The 21,025-nt window shown below is 49.6% G+C and overlaps 2 protein-coding genes across 2 annotated transcripts; both read left to right on the forward strand.

The window, feature by feature from the left end:
• The first annotated feature begins 1,321 nt into the window (after positions 1-1,321).
• On the forward strand, positions 1,322-3,751 carry LOC116442100 (acrosin-like). Its single transcript, XM_032104703.1, has 5 exons — positions 1,322-1,446; positions 1,728-1,961; positions 2,265-2,530; positions 2,788-2,933; positions 3,399-3,751. Exons 1-5 carry the CDS (start codon positions 1,376-1,378, stop codon positions 3,582-3,584), a joined length of 903 nt encoding a protein of 300 aa, XP_031960594.1. The 5' UTR covers positions 1,322-1,375; the 3' UTR covers positions 3,585-3,751.
• A 5,453-nt stretch (positions 3,752-9,204) lies between these two features.
• Positions 9,205-12,036, forward strand: LOC116441295 (acrosin-like). The gene is made up of 5 exons (XM_032103028.1): positions 9,205-9,348; positions 9,630-9,872; positions 10,187-10,452; positions 10,722-10,867; positions 11,331-12,036. Exons 1-5 carry the CDS (start codon positions 9,278-9,280, stop codon positions 11,841-11,843), a joined length of 1,239 nt encoding a protein of 412 aa, XP_031958919.1. The 5' UTR covers positions 9,205-9,277; the 3' UTR covers positions 11,844-12,036.
• The last annotated feature ends 8,989 nt before the right edge of the window (positions 12,037-21,025 follow it).

Here is a 21,025-nt window from a genome sequence, read left to right on the forward strand (position 1 = left end):
CACCCAGGTGCCTGTTCTTCACAAGAAGAATTTCTTCTTGTCAAGAAATAAGTGGATATGTTACTCCTTTCACCCAGTCTCCTCTGCTGTCATTTTTGGCTGTGATTACCTGAACATACATGAACTCTTGGAGAGTGAATTTCCTATAGTTGGAATTGAAATTGAACAATTTAGTTAAAATAATATTACCATTTCTAATTAAATTAATTTTAATATTGTATTTCTTTTCGTTTCTTCCTCTTGCTTCTTAAATGTTCACTATCCAAGTGTGGCAAACTAAAGTTGTGTCTGGAATAAGAGGTTTCCATATACACAAACCATGGAGTTCTACCAAGATTATTTCATGTTCACTCCTTCATATTTTTGTTCAAGGCAGCCAACATGATTATAGGTGATACTGACAAAATTGGTTTGGCTCGACCTCCACTTTCTCTGCAATGGGGTGAAGGCACCATTGCCTACTTTATGGCAGCCAGTCCCGGACAACAAGAATGGAGTCTGCCAGAGGGCATTTCTCTGGCTGATGTGGCCAGCATGGACTGTGCTGCACCTGGATTTCACTGAACTTTGTGCAGGAAGGGCGACACAGCTTGGGCACTTCACTGCTCGCCCTCTGTGACTGTGACTGAATTGGCTCCTGACGCAAGCACACATATGTTTCCTGCAGGAGCCCTGTTCCAGTGTGATTCTGTTTTGGGAACAATCTCGTGGAAAAAAAGGCTGCAGACAGCAGGATAACAGTGCAATTTCACAGAGGCCATAATGCCATGTCGTTTTCCTGTGAGATACTAGCAAGTAGTGCTGGGAGACAACCACTGCGTGCCCCAGGGCCTGCACACACTCATCCCAAAGGAAGAGGAGCCTAAATAAAGCTGTAGAGGGCCTGCTTACAAAGGAAGGTACTGATAGGACAAGGGGCAATGACTTGACAGCAACAGAGGGTAGCTTGAGATGAGATATTAGGAAAGAATTCTTGACTGTGAGGGTACGAAGGACCTATCACGGGTTACCCCAAACAGCTGCGGTTGACCTATCCCTCAAAGAGTTCAAGGAAACATTCTAAGCCAAGGTCCAGACAACTGGGTCTCATGCAAAATATCCCTCCCTGCCAGTGGTAGGGGATCAGAGCTGGATGATCTCCAAGGTGCCTTCCAGCCCAAACCATTCTATGGCTCCTCCATTCAATGTTGCCCCTCCCCCAGTGGCCCCCGGGCCACAGGCCGCAGTGCCCAGGACACGGAACCCACCCCTCTGTGACATCAGCCCCAGGGCCGAGGGCACCACGGGCAGCGCGGCTGCTGCGGGCACTGTGGCTGTGGCTGTGCTGCTGCCCGGATCCCTCAGTGCTTGCAGCTGACACGTGCCTCTGGCAGCCATGAATTGGCTCGGCCTCCTCGTCCTGCTGACCGCTGCCGGGCTGGTGCACGGCACATGGGACAACTGTGGGTAAGTGGCCCCAGGCCCTGGGAGGGAGCCAGGCCAACACTTGGGGCCTTCCCTGGAGGGGGCCCTGCCTGTCCCCCACAGCCGGGCCACAGCTTCCCACCCGCCATGGGGAAGCCTCAGCTCCTTGCCAGCAGCCAGGTGCTGGCACGGACAGACGCACACCCCATGGAACTCCCTGGGCTGCTGTGCGTGCAAGCCCTTGTGGGGAGGGCAGAGGGCTGAGCTTCAGCCTGAGCCACAGCAGGCCATGGAGCAGCATGGAAATGACTTTCTGCTTGCAGAGGGACCTGCGGACTCAGAGCTACCTACCAGCCCATGAATTATTACTACGGCAACGTGGCTTATGACTATGGCATGACCCGCATCGTGGGTGGCACAGGTGCCATGGACGCATCCTGGCCCTGGATCGTCAGCATCCAGCATCCCTGGGCACCAGACCTGGGCCATTGGTGTGGAGGGTCCCTTATCAGACCTCAGTGGGTCCTCACAGCAGCCCACTGCTTCAACAAGTATAAGTAAGGAGGAGCAGGGAATGGGGACATCCCCACAACACCAGCAGGTACCCTGTTGGCAGCACCACCTGCTACTCCCATCCCCTTTGCTCTCAGTCAGCCCAGCTGCCACACTGCTGAAGAGAAGCCTGGGCTGATGCCAAGGCTTCCTAGTAGCTTCCAGCCCAACATTCCCCCACCCTAAGCTGTGGGAGGGCACTCACTCCTGTCAGAGCACTGCCATGCCACACAGAGGTCTGGCAGCTGCTGGGCTGCTGTGGTGCATGGCTCTGCTCCCTCTCAGCCCTCTCTCCATCTGCCTTCCAGTAATGTAAGTACCCTGTACGTGGTGCTTGGGACCAGCCAGTTCACCCAGCCGGGCCCGGGGGTAGTAGTGCGCAATGTCAAGCAGCTGCTGATACACCGGTACTACAAACGGGCCGACTTGAGCTACGATATTGCCCTGCTGGAATTGGACCATCCTGTCCAGTGCAGCCCCTACATCCAGCTGGCCTGTGTGCCTGACGCCACGCTGAGAGTGTCAGAGCTGCAGAACTGCTGGATTGCTGGCTGGGGTGCCGTCACTGCAAGATGTGAGTTCCCAAGAGGGATTCCTGAGCCAGCTCAGCACACTGGGGACACAGCTTGGGCTTCCCCACAGCAGAGGCCAAAGTCAGGCTGTGGGACGTATGCCTCTGCAGAGATGGACCTGCTCTGGTCCCCAAAGGCAGGCAGCAGAGACACAGAGCCTCTGCAGAGGCAAAGCAAGCCCTAGGGAAAGGGATCCCCCACACAGGGGATGTGAGCTGGCAGGGAGCTGCTGGGGGCTTATTCCTTGCTCTGCTCACAGCTCAAGATTCAAGTGATCGCCTCCAGGAGGCCAAGGTCCAGCTCATCGATACCAAGCTCTGCAACAGCAGCGGCTGGTACGCAGGCGACGTCCACCCCTACAACCTGTGTGCTGGTTACCCACAGGGCACCATCGACACCTGCCAGGTAGGAGCGTGCCACGAGCCCCTCAGCCCCCAGCAGCGCGGGCAGCCCGGGCAGCACCGCCCCAACACAGCCCAGGGCCTGCTCCGCCCGGCCACTCAGTCGCCCTCCCAGCCCCGGCTCCCCACCGCTGTGGGGGCTTCCCGCACACTCCCCAGCCACACCTGCTTGCCCAGGGCCCCCTTGTGCCAGAAAGCCCAGCTAGTGTTCTTGGCAACCCAGAGATCCAGGTGCCAAATATCCATCCTCTGCACATCCAGGAGCCCTGTGCAGAGAGGACAGAGAGCACTAGCCTTACAGGACACCAAGCCTCTTGCAGACAGGATTCTGGATGCTCCAGCCCCTGATGAGCAGAGCCTTGCTCTGCATGGAATGCAGCTCTGGCAGGGGCTGTGGGAGACACAGAGACAGCCCCAGTGCTGACAGGGACCACCCAACACCACCTTAATCCTGTCTGCTCCCCTGCAGGGTGACAGCGGTGGTCCTCTCATGTGCCAAGACAACAATGCTGACTACTGGTGGGTCATCGGAGTGACCAGCTGGGGAGAAGGCTGCGCCAGACCACAGCAGCCTGGAGTCTACATCTCCACTCAGCATTTCTATAACTGGATCCTGGTCCAGATGGGCTTAAAGGCAGCTAAAAGTACTTCTTGAGCAGCAGGACTGGCAGCATCCAGAGCAGGCTGCAGTGCACTGCAACCATTTGCTGCTGGGGCAATGCCTGCTGATCCAAAGGCAGCCTCAGTGTCATAAACCTGCTCTGTCCTGACCACAATCCTCTCCTGTGTGCGTGCAAACACTGCAGTTGATTTAGTTGTTGAAATAAAGTTACCTTTGTTCACAGGGAACCATCTTTTCAGTGCAATTCCAACTCCTGGGCAAGGCAAGGACTGCCACGCTCAGCACCTGCAGAAGGAGCCATTGGGCACAAAGGGACAGAGTGGCTCCAAAGAGCTCCCAAGTGCCTGGGCAGAGAGGAGAGTGCTCTCAGCCACCATGGGCTGCAGGAACCTGGTACATCAAGCCTAGCAAGGGGATAGGAAAAGAGCAGACACCTTGGGGGTGGTGCTCAAAGGTACGTGGGCTGGGCATTAGGGCCCAGGGTATGAGCCTGGGCTAAGGGAACAGCACACCTGGGAAACTCCCAAACATGACCAGGGAAACTGCTGGCTCCTGACAGGAGTGCCAGTGCCCTAGGCAGAGCCAGATTTCATGAGTACTAAAGGGTGATGGATGTGCCAGGTGGTCACACTTGAGAGATACTCAAAGGAAGGGCTGGGGTCATTGCGGGGAGAGGAACCTGGCAGGAACAGTAGGAGAGCACCCCAGGAATGCCATGGAAGGCCAAGGTGAGTGGGCCAGCAGCAGCTGCAACACCAAGTCTGTTCACAGGAGGGGCCAGCCTGGCAGCCAGGGGGAAAAGATCCCTCATCTTGGCTCCATATTTGGGAGGAGACAAGGGCAGAGAAAGAGAGGAGTCAAGGAAGATGAGAGGGCTGTATGAGCCTGGCAAATGGAGAGAAGGGGCAATCAGAGAGCCAGCTGCACAGACTCAAACTGCAGCTTGGTGTGCTTGTCTGCCTGAGTGCTGCACATAATCACCACAGGATGGTGTAGTGGTTTTGATTCAAAATATCCATTATTTACTTATTTTTCTTCTGTGAGATAAGAATTAGGAGAAAAGCAAAGCAGGCACAAACCTTAAACAGTTGCAGTACAATGAAAGAGCTTTATTACTAACAGAATTAAAAGTAAAGAGAAAACAACAAAACAAAATTAAAGTAAATTCCCCCCCCCCCCCCTTTCCAGCACTTCTCTCCTTTTATCCAGCTCACACAAGGGATAACAGAACATGGGATGTTAGTCAGTGTTGCAGTTCTTGAAAAGTCTTTTCTCTTATGCTTAAGGAAGAAAAGGTTTTCCTTCAGTTGCACGTGGTTCCCAAACTGCCGCCAATAGCAGACCCGCCCGGAAACAAACAGTCTGCTGTGTGTAGAACATCTCTCCCATGAAGAATTTCACAGTTCTTTCATACTACAAAACATGGGCCATCACATGGGGTTATTCATCTTTTTAAGGATAAGTTCTTTTGGCCTGCACACAAAGGCTTTTCTTCGCCACAAGTCTCTAACAGCCTCTCACTACTTCTATATAGCCTGGCATAGGCACTCTTCACAAACTTCATAGGCACACGAGGATACTCCATCCCCCCATGTTCTTCAAATGGATTAAAGAGACAAACAGTTTGTGGTATTACAGTTTCTTACCACGGCATGCAAGAAGGTTTCTTTTAAGCTGCGCGCCAGAATCGCGGCACCGCCCTCTTCTCTCCCGTCGCCATTTCCAGCTCCGTCCCACGTGACTCACTTCTCTTTCTCTCTGACTCTGAAACCGCCATGTTGAAGGGTGTTCTTGTTCAGGCTTTACGGTGGGGAAAGCCTCGCTCCCTTTGTGCTGCTGGCTGCATGGTGTCCTCTTCAGTTCAGCACGGAGTGTGCTGGCTGCAGACAGGAGGCTCTGCCGGCTCCCGCTGGCTCCGCCGGCTCCGCATGGAGAGGAGAGGGACCCGCCTGTCCCCAGAAGCCGCGCTGGATGGGTTTAGCTGTGGCAGTCCATGGCTGGTTTTAGCTGCCTGCGGCTCTGGGACAGTCCCCCCCAGCGACCCAGGGTCCGTGCCGTGGCGCTGAGAAAGGGGGAAAGGGGCAGTGGCCCCGGCCCGGCCCAGCGGGGCCGTGAGGCTCGGAGCCCCCCCCACCTTCCAGCAGGCGAGCTCCGACCAAAAAGGGGAAGTCCCGCCTTTCTGTGTGGTTTAAATATGTAAATTGTGAGAAGCGTAATTGGTCTTAAAGACTGTCCATCAACTCAGGGTCAACCCAACACAGATGGGCAAGAACCTTCTTACCTCGACTCGCTAATCAAGAAATCATCTACAAACTGTACAAATTCACCCCAAAATTTATACCCTTTTCAATCAAACCTCGATATTTGGGGTGGTGGGGGAGGGAAAGAAAAAATAGTAAAGGAATGCCGTGGGGAAGACTTGTTGGAGGCAATGGCTGTCTTTTCCAAGTGAAGTGAGGCAAACATTGACTCCCTTCATCTAATGGAATGCTTCAAAGTGCCTCGGGCTAGGTGTCACTCCATCTGCTTCTGGATACTCTTCTTGGCTTCCAGGCCGGTGGAGTCCTGTCTCATGGCGGGTGGCACTCTTCCCTTTGTGTTTATCAGTATGGGCTGTGCTGAGAACCACCGCCCCACATCTCTACTGGCCCCTGGCACCCTGGCAGAAACTTCTTCAAATATTTCCTGAAGTCAGGGGCTGCCTGCTCACAAAAGATGCTGACCACAAGAGTGTCACTCAGGCTTGGGCATGGCCATTACCCTGCCCAGTGAGCAGACCAGCTTAGAGCAGCCCGATCACCCTGGCACAACCTTATGGCGCTGTCTTGGCAGAATCCTGCTGCCCATAATGATTTCCCCCAGTTTAGCAACACCTCAGCCACAGACATTCCCTCACCTAAACCAAGGATATTTCCCATCACATCAAACACCTCGAGGCACGTGAAACCCCTTTTTGCATGCCAAGAAGGGACTTCAACCCCCTTCTGTGTGCGTGCCCAGGGACTCTAGCACCCGTTGTGTGCCATGATGGACACAAGGCTCTCCCTGTGCCTGTCTCCAAAAGCCTTTGAGCAGAGACTCAAGCGTCCTGGCAGAGACTCCAGCCCCTCCACCTCACAGCTTACGGGGGCCTCCATAACTCCTCTGTGGCCACCTTATGCTGATCATGCTGCGCACCCATGCTCCACACGCTACCAGTGATGTCACCAAATATGCACCAAAGGGCACTGTAACACCCTACAACATTCAAATGCTAGGGGGTGACCTGAGGTTCCTTGACTTTGGGTCAGTGCATGGGAGAAATACCAACCACATTATCTCAAGAGGTCAAAATCACACAAAAATTTACCAACAAAATACAGAAAAACAATGAATTTTGGCAAAGGATTCAATACAGCATCCAATTCAACATAAAACACTTATCATAGCTCATTTTACCTATAAACCTTTAAAACAGTTCAGTGTTATCTTACCCAAAAGGTTCCACAAAAAGAGAATTAGAAGAAGGAGAGAAAGACAGAAAAGATATAGAAAAACACACATAGAGTTGGAGCTACCAACTCCTGGGTTCCAGTGTGGATGGGATAGAAACTCCAAGAAGCTGATAGGGTCCAGGCTCTCGTGCTTCCCTCAGGGGGCCTTTAAGCCCCAGAGCCTCTATGGGCCCTGCTCCTAGGCTGGGCTTCCAGTCACCTGGCCACACAGGAGCTGGGTTAGCACAGCCTCTGGAGTGTGATTGACTGACAGCTCTGCCAGCCTGGGATTCAGGCTCTGGGGCTGGAGCAGAGCACATCCTCGCCTACACAAGGCCTGATCTGCCCCACATCCCACCACACACACACACACGGAGGCATCCCAAGCATTCCAAAATATCTCAAGACATCAATCTTATCCAGTCTCTGACAGCCACACAAATAGAGAGGCTCAAATCCACCCTTATAATTTACATGGAATCTGCACACGGAACTGTAACACTGCCCCTGTGACTTCTTCCTGCTCTAAAGATCCCAGGAGAACTCACCTGCTGCCAGCAGTTGGATGTTTGGAGGAGGGAGGCTCCAGCAGTCCTGCTCTTGTGTCTCATCTGGGCTGCCAAAGTGCTGAGGGAACTCCTCTCCCCTGTGTGACCATTCTGGAGGCACGGCTGGCTCCAGAGAGCCAATGTGTGCCCCATTTGATTCCCTACACACTCCACTCTCACCCAGTCAGAGCGGGTTTCCGTACCAGTTCAGCCCCCAGCAGACTCGCAGATGTCTCATTCCATAAAGAGCCACCAGCTCCTGCTGCAGCTCTCCGTGTCCATTCAAATCCCTGGCTGGCACCTCAGCTCCCCGTGCCCTCGGTTATGCAAAGGCTGGGCAGCTCACGGCCCCTGGTCCCGGGCTCCCCCCAGCCAGAGCTCAATCTGCAGCTGGCACTGCAGCTGCACACCCAGCTCCCTGCCCCAAATGGATTCCTCAGCAGCTGCCTGCCCCGGGGACTGCCCAGCCTCATCCCACAAGAAGAGGGGCCTAAAGAAAGCTGCAGAGAGCCTTCTTCCAAGGGCAGGCACTGATAGGACATGGGGCTGTGGCTTGACAGTGACAGAGGGTAGCTTGTGATGAGATACTGGGAAGGAATTCTTGATGGTGAGGCTGCTGAGACACTGGCATGGGTTTCCCAGAGCAGTGTGGATGCCTGTTTTTCATGTAGGCAGGGTCAGCACAGAAGACACAGATACCAACTTCAGGAGTGTCTTTTACCATAATTCAAAACTGCAAAGAATTGCAAAAGGATAGGTAAGCAGTACATCAAATCATCAGCAAACATTGACAAAAGGATAAGCTAAGCAATGCATGTAATCATTACTACAAAAGACTGCCTACAGTGAGGAAGGAAGACACATCACCAGTTACCCTAACCCTTGACCATCATCCAGGTCTGCCCATCAACTGGGGGAAGCCACTGTCACAGTGAAGGACTGGGGAACCACTCCTGGCAACTGGGAAATCCTGCAGGTGCCTCCACCTACAGGCAACGAGGCTTCTGACCACGCTGTGAGAGGGTCCAGTTTTTACACTGTTGAATAAACAAGATACCAAAACTTCTGTGTACAGGAACATCTGGTTTCATTATACTATTGGGATGCTCCTGAGGCCTGGGAGGGCTTCAGAAGGAACCAAGGGAGTTGTCTGTGATCCTACACCCCCAAAACAAGGCCAGATGTGGCCTTATCCAGTTTCTAAATATGGAAAGATAAATCCACGATTCTCCAGTGAGCAGATTTGGATAACATTTGGTTGGAAAGCCCATGCAGAGGCTGACTTTTGGTCACGGCCAGTTGCTCCAGCCTCGGTCAGGGCCTATTGACCAGGACTCAGTACTTCAATGCCCAATCCATCAAAGTGTTCAAGGACAGCTTCTGAGCCAGGCTGCGTACACTGTTGGCTACTGGGTCTAGTGGAAGCTATCCCTCTCTGCCCATGACAGGGGGTCAGAGCTGGATGATCTCCAAGGTGCCTTCCAGCCCAAACCATTCTATGGCTCCTCCATTCGATGTTGCCCCTCCCCCAGTGGCCCCCGGGCCACAGGCCGCAGTGCCCAGGACACGGAACCCACCCCTCTGTGACATCAGCCCCAGGGCCGAGGGCACCACGGGCAGCGCGGCTGCTGCGGGCACTGCGGCTGTGGCTGTGCTGCTGCCTGGATCCCTCAGTGCTTGCAGCTGACACGTGCCTCTGGCAGCCATGAATTGGCTCGGCCTCCTCGTCCTGCTGACCGCTGCCGGGCTGGCGCACGGCACATGGGACAACTGTGGGTAAGTGGCCCCAGGCCCTGGGAGGGAGCCAGGCCAACACTTGGGGCCTTCCCTGGAGGGGGCCCTGCCTGTCCCCCACAGCCGGGCCACGGCTTCCCACCCGCCATGGGGAAGCCTCAGCTCCTTGCCAGCAGCCAGGTGCTGGCACGGACAGACACACACCGCATGGAATTCCCTGGGCTGCTGTGCGTGCAAGCCCTTGTGGGGAGGGCAGAGGGCTGAGCTTCAGCCTGAGCCACAGCAGGCCATGGAGCAGCATGGAAATGACTTTCTGCTTGCAGAGGGACCTGCGGACTCAGAGCTGTGGTATCTGACTATGGCCTCATGACTTATTACTACGGCAACGTGGCTTATGACTATGGCATGACTCGCATCGTGGGTGGCACAGGTGCCGTGCCAGGAGCCTGGCCCTGGATGGTCAGCATCCAGCATCCATGGATGCCAGACCTGGGCCATCTGTGTGGAGGTTCCCTCATCAGCACTCAGTGGGTCCTCACAGCAGCCCACTGCTTCAACGACATCACGTAAGAAGGGGCAGGGAATGGGGACATCCCCACAACACCAGCAGGTGCCCTGTTGGCAGCACCACCTGCTACTCCCATCCCCTTTGCTCTCAGTCAGCCCAGCTGCCACACTGCTCAGGAGAAGCCTGGGCTGATGCCAAGGCTCCCTAGCAGCCTCCAGCTCAACATTCCCCCACCCTAAGGCGTGGGAGGGCACTCACACCTGCCAGAGCACTGCTCCCTCTTTGCCATGCCACGCAGAGGTCTGGCAGCTGCTGGGCTGCTGTGGTGCATGGCTCTGCTCCCTCTCAGCCCTCTCTCCATCTGCCTTCCAGTAACATCAGCATGATGTACGTGCTGATCGGAGCCACCCAGTTGACTCAGCCAGGCCCTGGGGCACAAATGCGCAGTATCAAGCAAGTGGTGATGCACCAGTACTACAATCACGGTGACATGAGCTACGATATTGCCCTGCTGGAATTGGACCATCCTGTCCAGTGCAGCCCCTACATCCAGCTGGCCTGTGTGCCCGACGCCACGCTGAGAGTGTCAGAGCTGCAGAACTGCTGGGTGGCTGGATGGGGTGCCACTGCTGCAAGAGGTGAGTTCCCAAGAGAGACTCCTGAGCCAGCTCAGCACACTGGGGACACAGCTTGGGCTTCCCCACAGCAGAGGCCAAAGTCAGGCTGTGGGACGTACGCCTCTGCAGAGATGGACCTGCTCTGGTCCCCAAAGGCAGGCAGCAGAGACACAGCACCCCAGAGCCTCTGCAGAGGCAAAGACAAGCCCTAAGGAACAGGCCCCCTCCAAAGTCAGGAGAGGAGAATGGACAAGGAGGTGCTTAAAGCTTATTCCTTTCTCTGCTCACAGCTCAAAAATCAAGTGATCACCTGCAGGAGGCCAAGGTCCAGCTCATTAATACTAAGCTCTGCAACAGCAGCGGCTGGTACGCAGGGGAAATCCACACCCACAACCTGTGTGCTGGTTACCCACAGGGCACCATCGACACCTGCCAGGTAGGAGCGTGCCACGAGCCCCTCAGCCCCCAGCAGCGCGGGCAGCCCGGGCAGCACCGCCCCAACACAGCCCAGGGCCTGCTCCGCCCGGCCACTCAGTCGCCCTCCCAGCCCCGGCTCCCCACCGCTGTGGGGGCTTCCCGCACGCTCCCCAGCCACACCTGCTTGCCCAGGGCCCCCTTGTGCCAGAAAGCCCAACTAGTGTTCTTGGCAACCCAGAGATCCAGGTGCCAAATATCCATCCTCTGCACATCCAGGAGCCCTGTGCAGAGAGGACAGAGAGCACTACTTTACAGGACACCAAGCCTCTTGCAGACAGGATTCTGGATGCTCCAGCCCCTGAGCAGAGCCTTGCTCTGACCGGAATGCAGCTCTGGCACAGGCACTGTGGGAGACAAGCAGACAGCCCCAGTGCTGACAGGGACCACCCAACACCACCTTAATCCTGTCTGCTCCCCTGCAGGGTGACAGCGGTGGTCCTCTCATGTGCCAAGACAACAATGCTGACTACTGGTGGGTCATCGGAGTGACCAGCTGGGGAAGAGGCTGCGCCAGAGCGCAGCAGCCTGGAATCTACACCTCCACTCAGCACTTCTACAACTGGATCCTGGTCCAGATGGGCGCAAACACAGCTGGAAGGGCTTCTCCAACATCACAGGCCTGGAGTCATTTTATGACCGCCCACCTAACAACTCAGAAGCCACGGCCGACACGACCCCCAGCTCAAATGCCTTGGCCAGCACTACCCCCCACTCATAAGCCATGGCCAACACGACCTCCCACTCATAAGCCATGGCCAACAGTAATCCCCTCTCAAAAGCCCTGGCCTACAGCACGCCCCACTCCTATGCCATGGCCAAAACCAACACCATCGGGCGAGGTTAGCTCCTGCCCATTTCCACTCAACAAGCTGGTAGAGTTTTTTACTAAGGTGAAGAAGCTCCTTCATCAGGTCCTTGGACAAAACACAGCTTGAGCAACAGGACAGACAGGATCCAGGGCACACTGGAGTGCACTGCAACCATTTGCTGCTGGGGCAATGCCTGCTGATCCAAAGGCAGCCTCAGTGTCATAAACCTGCTCTGTCCCAACCACAATCCTCTCCTGTGTGCGTGCAAACACTAGAGTTGATTCAGTTGTTGAAATAAAATTACTATGCTCAAAGTGAATCAGCTTTTCAGTGCAATTCCAACTCCTGGGCAAGGCAAGGACTGCCATGCTCAGCACCTGCAGAAGGAGCCATTGGGCACAAAGGGACAGAGTGGCTCCAAAGAGCTCCCAAGTGCCTGGGCAGAGAGGAGAGTGCTCTCAGCCACCATGGGCTGCAGGAACCTGGTACATCAAGCCTAGCAAGGGGATAAGAAAATACTTTTGTTAAGGCTCCACTATTTGTTGAAAATTCCTACAAGACATTATACTGCCTCACTGTACTCAAGATAAATGCCTCCCATATTAACCATTTGTGAGAAGAGTGTTGCTTTTTTACAACACTGCTACTGCTCCCTCCTTGTCATTTCCCCCTCTCCTCAGTGGCAAAATAGGCATTGTGCTTTGCAGTGCAGATACCAGTGCTATTACTTGTATTTTTTCATTTATCTGGTCCAATTTTCACATCTCACTTGTGCCTGAAATGCCCTTTGTTCTCTAAAAATCCTAATAAAAAGAGGAAATGTTAGGGGAGGGAATTAAAAATCCCACACATGGAGCACACCTTGAGCTGTGACATTCATCAAGCATAAGCAAACCCAAGACTCCACACCTCGTGGTTGTTTGGGGACGAGGGAAGCCGAAGGCTCTCACAACCAAGGTGGTTGCAGCCAGCCTAAGCACCAGCCCCACCTCTTTATCTCTCACCCAGACAGCCCTTCCCACCCGGTACTGGTGTGGTCACCCCAGCTTCCCTCAGATCAGACCCCAGCTCTGGGCCAAGCCCTTCCTCTTCCCGCAGTACCAGAGGTGGCAGTCCCACACCTCCAGTGGCCCCTCACCTGCCTGGCTCAGTGCTTCTCTCCACCCTGCCCAGTCAGGGATGGTACATCCACAGCTTCTCTGGGCAACCTGTTCCAGTGCCTCATCATTCTCACCGTGAAGAATCTCATCCTTATATATGCTCTGAATCTACAGTTTCCATTTAAAACCATTCCCCCTGGCCCTATACCTACAGAACCTACTAAGTCTAAACCAAGTAAACCAATACTGTTACAGCCTTAATCAATAGCCTGCTAAAACACACTTGTACTCAGTGAAAGTCACCCTTTGCATTATGCCTAGTACCAAAACACAAAGCCACTGGAGGAAAAGGGAAAAAAAATATTATGTCGTGTATTATTCATGCCATGGCACAAATTCCACCTGTTCTCCATCTCAAGAAGTAACACAACCCAAAGCATTCTCCTGCCCCCATGCATTTAAAGCCCTTGCCCACTCCCCACACTGCTGCATCCCCCAGTAAACACTTCCAGCTTCTCATCCAAATCACTTACAATTCACACAAGTGCAATTTAATCTATGCTAATTCTTCAATTAATTCAGTATTCTGTTCTCCAGCATTCTAACCCCAGCTGACATGAAAAGCAGATACCCAGTTGTACATCGAGATGGCAGAACAGCTGAATGCTTAATGACTTAAGTAGTGCAATTCACTGATGATTATTAAATCCTAGAAAGGTTTCCAAAGTGAACTGTAGGCAGTTTCCCCACCACAAAAGCTAAATGTGAGACCATGAGTTTTATTTTAGAATTAGTGGAAAAACTTGTTAATGTTTGATTTTCTTCAAGGGAAATAGATGGTTTCAACAGATTCTAAAAATGCTTTGTTAAAAAAATCTTATTAGTCATGCCTTACTCAGCTAACACTTAGCCCAAATTGAGTCTGTTCCCTGGAGTTCTTCCAGCTACCCACAAGGCTGCTCTGCCAAACTGCCCTGTCTTGAGCCTGATATTTGCAAATCTGGTTCTTCCAATACTCTGGTCATCTGAGTACAACGAAACCTTCAAAGAGTAGATTGTCACCTGTGCTCAGAAGTGCATTGCAACTTTTCATCCTCAACCCTGCAAAGCAACACTCTTGCTCATTGAAAATATTTACCAGGAATTCATATATATATATATATATATATATATATATATATATATATATGAAAATTTGGAACTAAGCTGATTTTTGTACTTGGAACCAAAACTTCACCAGTGCTTCAAAAATCCCCACATCAACTCCACTTTTTGGCAACCTTGGGAGCATTTGATGAGTACATTGTTGACAGTTCAGAAAGTAGGGCAGAGTTTTGTGATTGCCAATTACAAGGTTACACTGCACCCCTAGTTCTGCCAGGGTATAACCTATCATTAAAAAAAAAATAAAAACAGTAACCCAACAAAAACTCTCAACCACAGGAAAACCCTGTGGGTGATGTATTTTGAGTTGGTCTGTGGGATCTTTGGGTCACTGGAGTCGACTGCCTGCCTAAGAGTATTTGCAGCATATAACAGCACTCCCTCGAAATCATGGTCTGTCAGTTCTGATCGTTTACACCATCCACATAATCGCATAAATTGCTTTCACTTCCTCTTCACTGTATACAACTCAAAACAATCAAAGAACAGAGTTTGGGCATCATTATTCCTTAGCACAAACATGTCATTACATTAATTAACATATTAACGCTGATTACTTAGGGCTGCATATCATATAAGGGTAATCTATCCTAGAATGGTTTGGGTTGGAAGGAACTTTCAAGATCATCTTGTTCCAACCTCTGCCATGGGCAGGGACACCTTCCACTAGACTAGGTTGTTCAGAGCCCCATCCAACCTAGTCTTGAACACTTCCAGGGATGGGGCATCCACAACTTCTCTTGAAAAGCTGTTCCAGGGTGCCTCACCACCCTCACAGTAAAGAATTTCTTCTTAATATCTAATCTAAAATTACTCTCTTTTAGTTTAATATAGTTTGTAGTCATTACCCCTTGTTCTGTCACTACATTCTCTTGTAAATAATCTCTCTCCATCCTTCTTATAGTCTCCCTTCAGGTACTGGAAAGCCACTGAAGTTTGCAAAAATAGATTGTATAGAAGTCAATTTTACAAGTCTTCAGATAAGCAGGCAATGCATTGCAAACTTTACTGGGTTTCATTTTACTCATTCAAGACAGGACATTAGGCTTTCGCTTCCCTGAATTTGAGTCCCAAACACAAAACCCACTTGTGCAAAGCCTGATACAGTTCCTTCCAGTAAAAAGTTGCTACTAAACTTGCACATTTGTTAATAGAAGAACAACATGTAGCGAAACAGTAAAATCTCCACACATGACAGAGCAATCTCTAAAAAACCAACATGTTCCACCTGCAAGCCATGTTCTGCTTGAAAGAATCACTACAAGATGCCCCTGCCCAGAGATGGAGGGAGGAGGTCAGTTGTTATCCTGCCTGACTATAAGACACTGCTGCCTGAACTCACACTGTTTTGCTGTCTGTGGCATGGAATATCATCTACAGGATTTTTATGAGAAGCTGAATTCAGCATAATGTCTGCAAAAATGGTTCCAATTAAGTACAGTTAAAACAGTCGTAAGAAGCCCTTAGTTTCCATTGCACCTTGGAAAAACAGATTAGGAGAGGAAAAAATCCCAAATCTAAAAAAAAATCCTCTCTACAAAGACAAGAGAGTGGGGAACTCCATTGCTCACTGGAACTGTACTCTTACCAGTGTGTTGAAGTCAGAACTTGACAGAATACTTTAGTAGTTCTTTGCAAAACAAGCATTTTTCCACAAACACTTTTCTCTAATGCAATAGTGGTTTAAATAAGTGATCCAAACGTTTATCCTGTGATTAATAACCACAAAGAGTTTATGCCATACATTTCAGTGACTCCATAATCACAAACATGCCAAATTCCTTTAGCTCAGGCATGATTGTAACCCAAACTAAAATGCCACAAGATATTAGTTTCATGTATGACATCAAGGAAAGTTACAACTGTTGTCAGAGCTTCAAACATCTGTATTCTGAAGCATTTAATATTCAATGCATAGGAGTGGAATTCTGCATGCTGCCCACAAGAGTAGAACTGTTCCACTCTTACTTAAAACCACGCTGATCTCTCTCTGAAATTGCTTTAAAATTTCAGGAAACACAAGGCTTTGCAATGACATCAAGTCACCACAGAGCCTCAAGGTACGAGGTACTGTCTTTCTTTTCTGCCTCCATCTCTTTTATTTTTTCTGCCTGCCCCCCAAGTACACGTCAGTTTTCATTGAGAACTTCTATTTTGGGAATATAAAAGCAAGAGCATTTCTATGTTAGGGCCCAAATGAGACACCATCCAATGAGAGAGCACAAGAACACATCTGGAGAATAAAAATGTTTTTTGGATTATACATGGAAGCTTCCATATAGTTCCATAAATTGATTTCTTCTACCAAAGCTTCATGGAGCAGCAGCATGGACAAGCATGATTCATGAGTGGCACAACTTATCAGCACACACCTTCTGTGTAGCCACATATAGGGGAATGAAATTGCCACTGAGTACCTGACTGGTGCACAAACACCTCCTTCTTACGTCTCAAATATGAAAGCAGAGATGTTTGAGGATAAAAACATTTTAAATTCTCAGTTGAAAATAGCTGTTAGTGATGTGGCTCAGAGAAGCACAGGTCAAGAGGTCTGCCCTTGGCCAGGCACCCAGCTGGGTTGAGGCAGGAATTTGCATCAGGTCAGGAAAACAGTGGGTTTGTGACTCACCTGGCAGAGCAGGCTCCACTGTTTGCTTAGGACACCCCAGTGAGTGGGAGGCACAGAGTAGCTCTGGGATGGAGGACCTGGGAAGGGAAGCACTGGAGTTAGACATAGGAGATGTTGAAAGGAGATAGAGGACAAACCCAAAAGAAACCAGATGTTGGTAGCATAACTCCTATCTACAGCCATCCCTTCTTCCAGTGAGCCAAAGGAGGGGCTGGGAACAGGAGCTGTGATCCAGTGCTGGCATAGGGTCACCTGGATGTTTATCCAAAAGCTGTCAGACTTATCCTTACACAAGGAAACACTTGGTGCAACACAGGGTTACACTGTTGATCCTTCAGGAAAGTGTGGAGCTATACAACACCAGGGCTGGCGCAGGGCTGCCCTGCGCAGGTTTGGCGCAGTAACCGCAACAAGAAAATGTTCGCTACAAATTATTTCTTCAAGGCAGCTAAAGATAACAGACGCCTGAGGCCTCCCTGAGACAGTGACCAGGGATGTCATACATTACATGCCCAGGCAGTGCACACCTCTGTGTTAGGGGGGCCAGCAAGCCCGATGTTTTATGCCCTGCTCTTAACAAGAGGTGCTATGAGTAATGACAGTGACGAGAGGCATATGATGGACCAGAAGCATGTAGTGCCTGCAATGAGAGCACAAATCCTGGCTTTGTTTCTTGGTTGGAAATTGCTTGAATCTCTTGGAAACATTTTTGAAATCTCTTGAAAAATTAAAAAGTTGTTTCCATAAAAAGACTTCATGCTTTCACCTTAAGGAAGAAATCACAACAGGTTTCCCACCTCCCCCTTCCCCCCTCTCCCCCTCCCCCCATCCCCCCCATCATTCAGAAAGTACTTTATAAATAATTTATTGCTTTTCTCTCTCAAGGAGATGACAACACACTAAAAAAAAAAAAAAACCCTCATTATTTCAATAAAAAAGAATCTAAATAAAACTGTTTTAAAGGGTTTTGTAAAAGTCACTGAATGAGCATTTTGGTGATGTTTACCACTTCTCATAAACAACTACATTAAAATCTTATTTCAGTGGTAAAGCTTAAGAAAATATGGCTGTCTCTTTTATTGTTTGGGGTTTTTTTCCTTAATGTTGGGCAACTTTTTCATTCATTCACTCCCCCTTCAGGCTCCTCGCAGCGCCAAGCAGCACCACCAGTTAATTTTCCGAGTGCCCACTAGAGGGACCATTTCCATAGGGCTCAGCTGCGCAGCAGGCAAACCTCATCAGCATCCCCATCCCTATCAATCAAACCACGACACTGCGAGCCGCCGTGTGCCTTTGTGATGTTGAAAGGTAGTTATGGTTCAGCAACAGCTCAGCTACACGATGGGTGTTTATTTGCCTGGTTTATGAGAAGAAATTATTCGACTCAGTCCTTCAAGCTATTTTACATCTGCAATTAAAATTTACCTCAGAATAAAAGACTGGTACAAACTGGCATTGGAGCACAGTTAAACGAGGTGGGATAAATATATATGTCTACAGCCCACTGAAACAAATGGAAGGCTTGAGTGAAAACTCACTAAAGAGGCAGCAGCTCTTCATCTTGTAAAATTCCCAGTCTCCTTCAAGAAGTGTAAAATGCAAAAATTAGTCTCAGAGTCCCACAAGGGGATAAAGCTTCTGCTGTCTGGAAATTAAAGTGCCTTTAAGGATCTTGTTCACCTCGGTGCAGGCAGCACTGAGCCCTTGGATTTCACAGTCCTGCTTGTACAAACCTCAGTGCCAGCAGCAGGCACTAAATCATGGCAAGTCTCCTCTTGTTGCAGGGGTTTATTAAGTCACCCACCTAACAAACTCATGGGTGACTTCAGCTTTCATTTGGGAGAAAGAAGGCTTCTAGTGCTCCTGGTGGGAGAAAAACCAACTGAAAAAGCTGAAGCAAGCACATCACAGAATTATGGAATCATTTACGTTGGAAAAGACCTTTAAGATCATCAAGTGCAACTGTAAACCTAACACTGCCAGGTCCATCACTAAGTCTTGTCCCTAAGTGCCACATCTACATATCCTGGAGGCTAAGGGATCCTTCCCTCTTTACTGTGGCTGTTCAGCCTTGCAGGGCTCACAACATACCCAAGCAGGCAGTACCTCAAGCTGCTAGCAAAGCATGAATAGCCTCAAAACCACAACAAAAATTTTAAAATTAGATCAATGAAAGGGACATAAGAACAAAAAGAAACTGAAGGCAGATAAAAACTCAACCCAAGGACAGATTTTCTGTGCAAGGTGTGAAACACCAGGCATATTAAAAGATCTACTAGCAACTTTGCTATTGCTACTGATTTTTCAGGAGCTGTGCTCACAAGTTTTGGTGAAAAACAGCTCTAAAATGAGAAAAATAGACCAGTTGTGAGGACTGAAATTGACCCTGGAGCAAATGGTTTGTTGTTTGTCCATACAGGGAGAGGTTGATCTCATTCGGGGCACTGGGGAATGATATCAACAGGAGGCAGGAATGGGTCAAGTGGATGTTGCCAGTGGCCCAGAGTTGATCTCTGGCCTAGGAAGACATAAAGAACCCATGGACAGAGATAGCCCAGAGGCTGGTGCCTTCACTCAACGTGAGCACTGAATGGGCCTTGTTTGCAAAAAACCTGTGCGTGTCAAGGGCATAGAACCATTTATAGCATTCAGAGATTAGGAGAGTTCAGGGTATACAATCCATCCTTACATACAAAGAGCGAATTCTTAAAGGCTGTTAACCACCCCATAAGTGAACTCAAATCATAAGGTGAACCCAATGGCCACCAGGAAAGGCTGATAGCAGAGCAGCAAACTCACTGCCACCAGATTGCTCCAATGACTTGCACAAATGGGCTCTGGGATCTGCGTCATGGATCCGAATGGAACTGCTGTGTAGGCAGAGTGTTTGTCATGACATCTTGCTGTTTGGTAGAAAATGTCTCATTCTGCCTCTGCTTTACTGGTCCTTTTCAGCAAACAGTAACTTTTTTTTTTTTAAGAAAGGCTCTGAAGCATTGATTTCTAGTTGCAAATCCCTACACCACGTCTCCTGGCTACAGCAAAGTAATTTTCCATTCTTTCTTAACATTTATCTACTCAACTAAGAAATACTTCCTGCAAGGGAAATCACTTCCACTTTAGATTGGCCCTGATACTGTGCTAGATAAATTTAACATAGAGAATGGTCCTGCATGGTAGAAAGAAGAGCCTCCAGGGAAGACTCAGAAGCGTTGGTGTGTCCTGCAATCAGAAGATGCATGTAATGTGTGTCCAGGACATTCCTTTCCTTGCAGGGAAAAGAGGTCATATTTTATGACTGGCCAGTGATACTTCAATAACCTATAAAGAAAATCAGATATATCCATTGTAGAGGAGAAAGTGCAATGGAAAATTCTTGCGTATTACAGTCATGAGACCTATTGAGTTCAACTGTTAATTATCCTGGGTGAACTTCTCTTTAGTTTCCACGTCGCTCACTTTTATTTAAAATATCTCAAATGTTAAAATGTGGGTACCTGTGTCACAGGCATTGCTATCTTTGTGCGTGCATGCAGGAATGGTAACAACTAATCTGCTATTTTCTAGAGCAGAAAAGAAACAAGGACTTGTTGCATATCAGGGAAGAAATGGCTAAAAATTAATTTCAACATACTGCAAGAAAATACATTTGAAGTACCCATAATTAAACAAACTGGGTTTGGGATGGGGGGTTCGTCTGGTTTACTTTTTAACTTATAATTGTGCTTGGCCTTTGGAACAGCCAAGTTTTCTCCCAGCTTGGAGGTAGGCAGCCACAAGCAGAGGAATGTTTAGAAAAATAATTTCAAAAAGTTTTTGGAGGAAGGGTTTTAAATGAAAAAAAATGATATAGCATTTAGCTAATATTTCTTACACTTCTTCCTTAAGTAATTCCCAGACTTTGAAATACTTTTTTTCTACTCTATCCTGCTTTTTAATACTTACACCTTTATTTTAGAGAGACAAGCACTGTGGTCTTCTCTGTGGTAACCAGTGACAGGACTAGAGGGAAGTTGTGTCAGGGAAGGTTTGGGTTGGATATTATAAAAAGTTCTTCACCCAGAGGGTGGTTGGGCACTGGAACAGGCTCCCCAGGGAAGTGGTCACAGCACTAAGCCTGACAGAGTTCAAGAAGTGTTTGGATAATGTTTGCAGGGATTCTTTTGCATGGGGCCAGAAGCTGGATGACCCCTGTGGGTCCCTTCCAACTCAAGATGTTCTGTGATTCTATGACTTGGAATATTTTACCACTTTTACTGTGGAAAAGCTCTCACTTTCTCTGGAAGTTCGTTCTTCCAGTCTTCCCCGCACATTGATCTTAACTCCATCATCCCTATGCCCCATCAGTCTGCTGGCAATTAGTGATCATTAGTCTGCAGCAAACAAATATAAAATAGCCTTCCTACGACCATTTA

Source organism: Corvus moneduloides, chromosome 3, assembly GCF_009650955.1.
Source record: "Corvus moneduloides isolate bCorMon1 chromosome 3, bCorMon1.pri, whole genome shotgun sequence".
Lineage (NCBI taxonomy): Eukaryota > Metazoa > Chordata > Aves > Passeriformes > Corvidae > Corvus > Corvus moneduloides.

Bases quoted from the DNA above. Each gene is read 5' to 3' on its own strand.
- LOC116442100 (XM_032104703.1), top strand. From the start codon at position 1,376: ATGAATTGGCTCGGCCTCCTCGTCCTGCTGACCGCTGCCGGGCTGGTG. The intron at 1,447-1,727 runs GTAAGTGGCCCC...TTCTGCTTGCAG, and splicing joins GGCACATGGGACAACTGTGG to AGGGACCTGCGGACTCAGAG. The intron at 1,962-2,264 runs GTAAGGAGGAGC...TCTGCCTTCCAG, and splicing joins CACTGCTTCAACAAGTATAA to TAATGTAAGTACCCTGTACG.
- LOC116441295 (XM_032103028.1), top strand. From the start codon at position 9,278: ATGAATTGGCTCGGCCTCCTCGTCCTGCTGACCGCTGCCGGGCTGGCG. The intron at 9,349-9,629 runs GTAAGTGGCCCC...TTCTGCTTGCAG, and splicing joins GGCACATGGGACAACTGTGG to AGGGACCTGCGGACTCAGAG. The intron at 9,873-10,186 runs GTAAGAAGGGGC...TCTGCCTTCCAG, and splicing joins CACTGCTTCAACGACATCAC to TAACATCAGCATGATGTACG.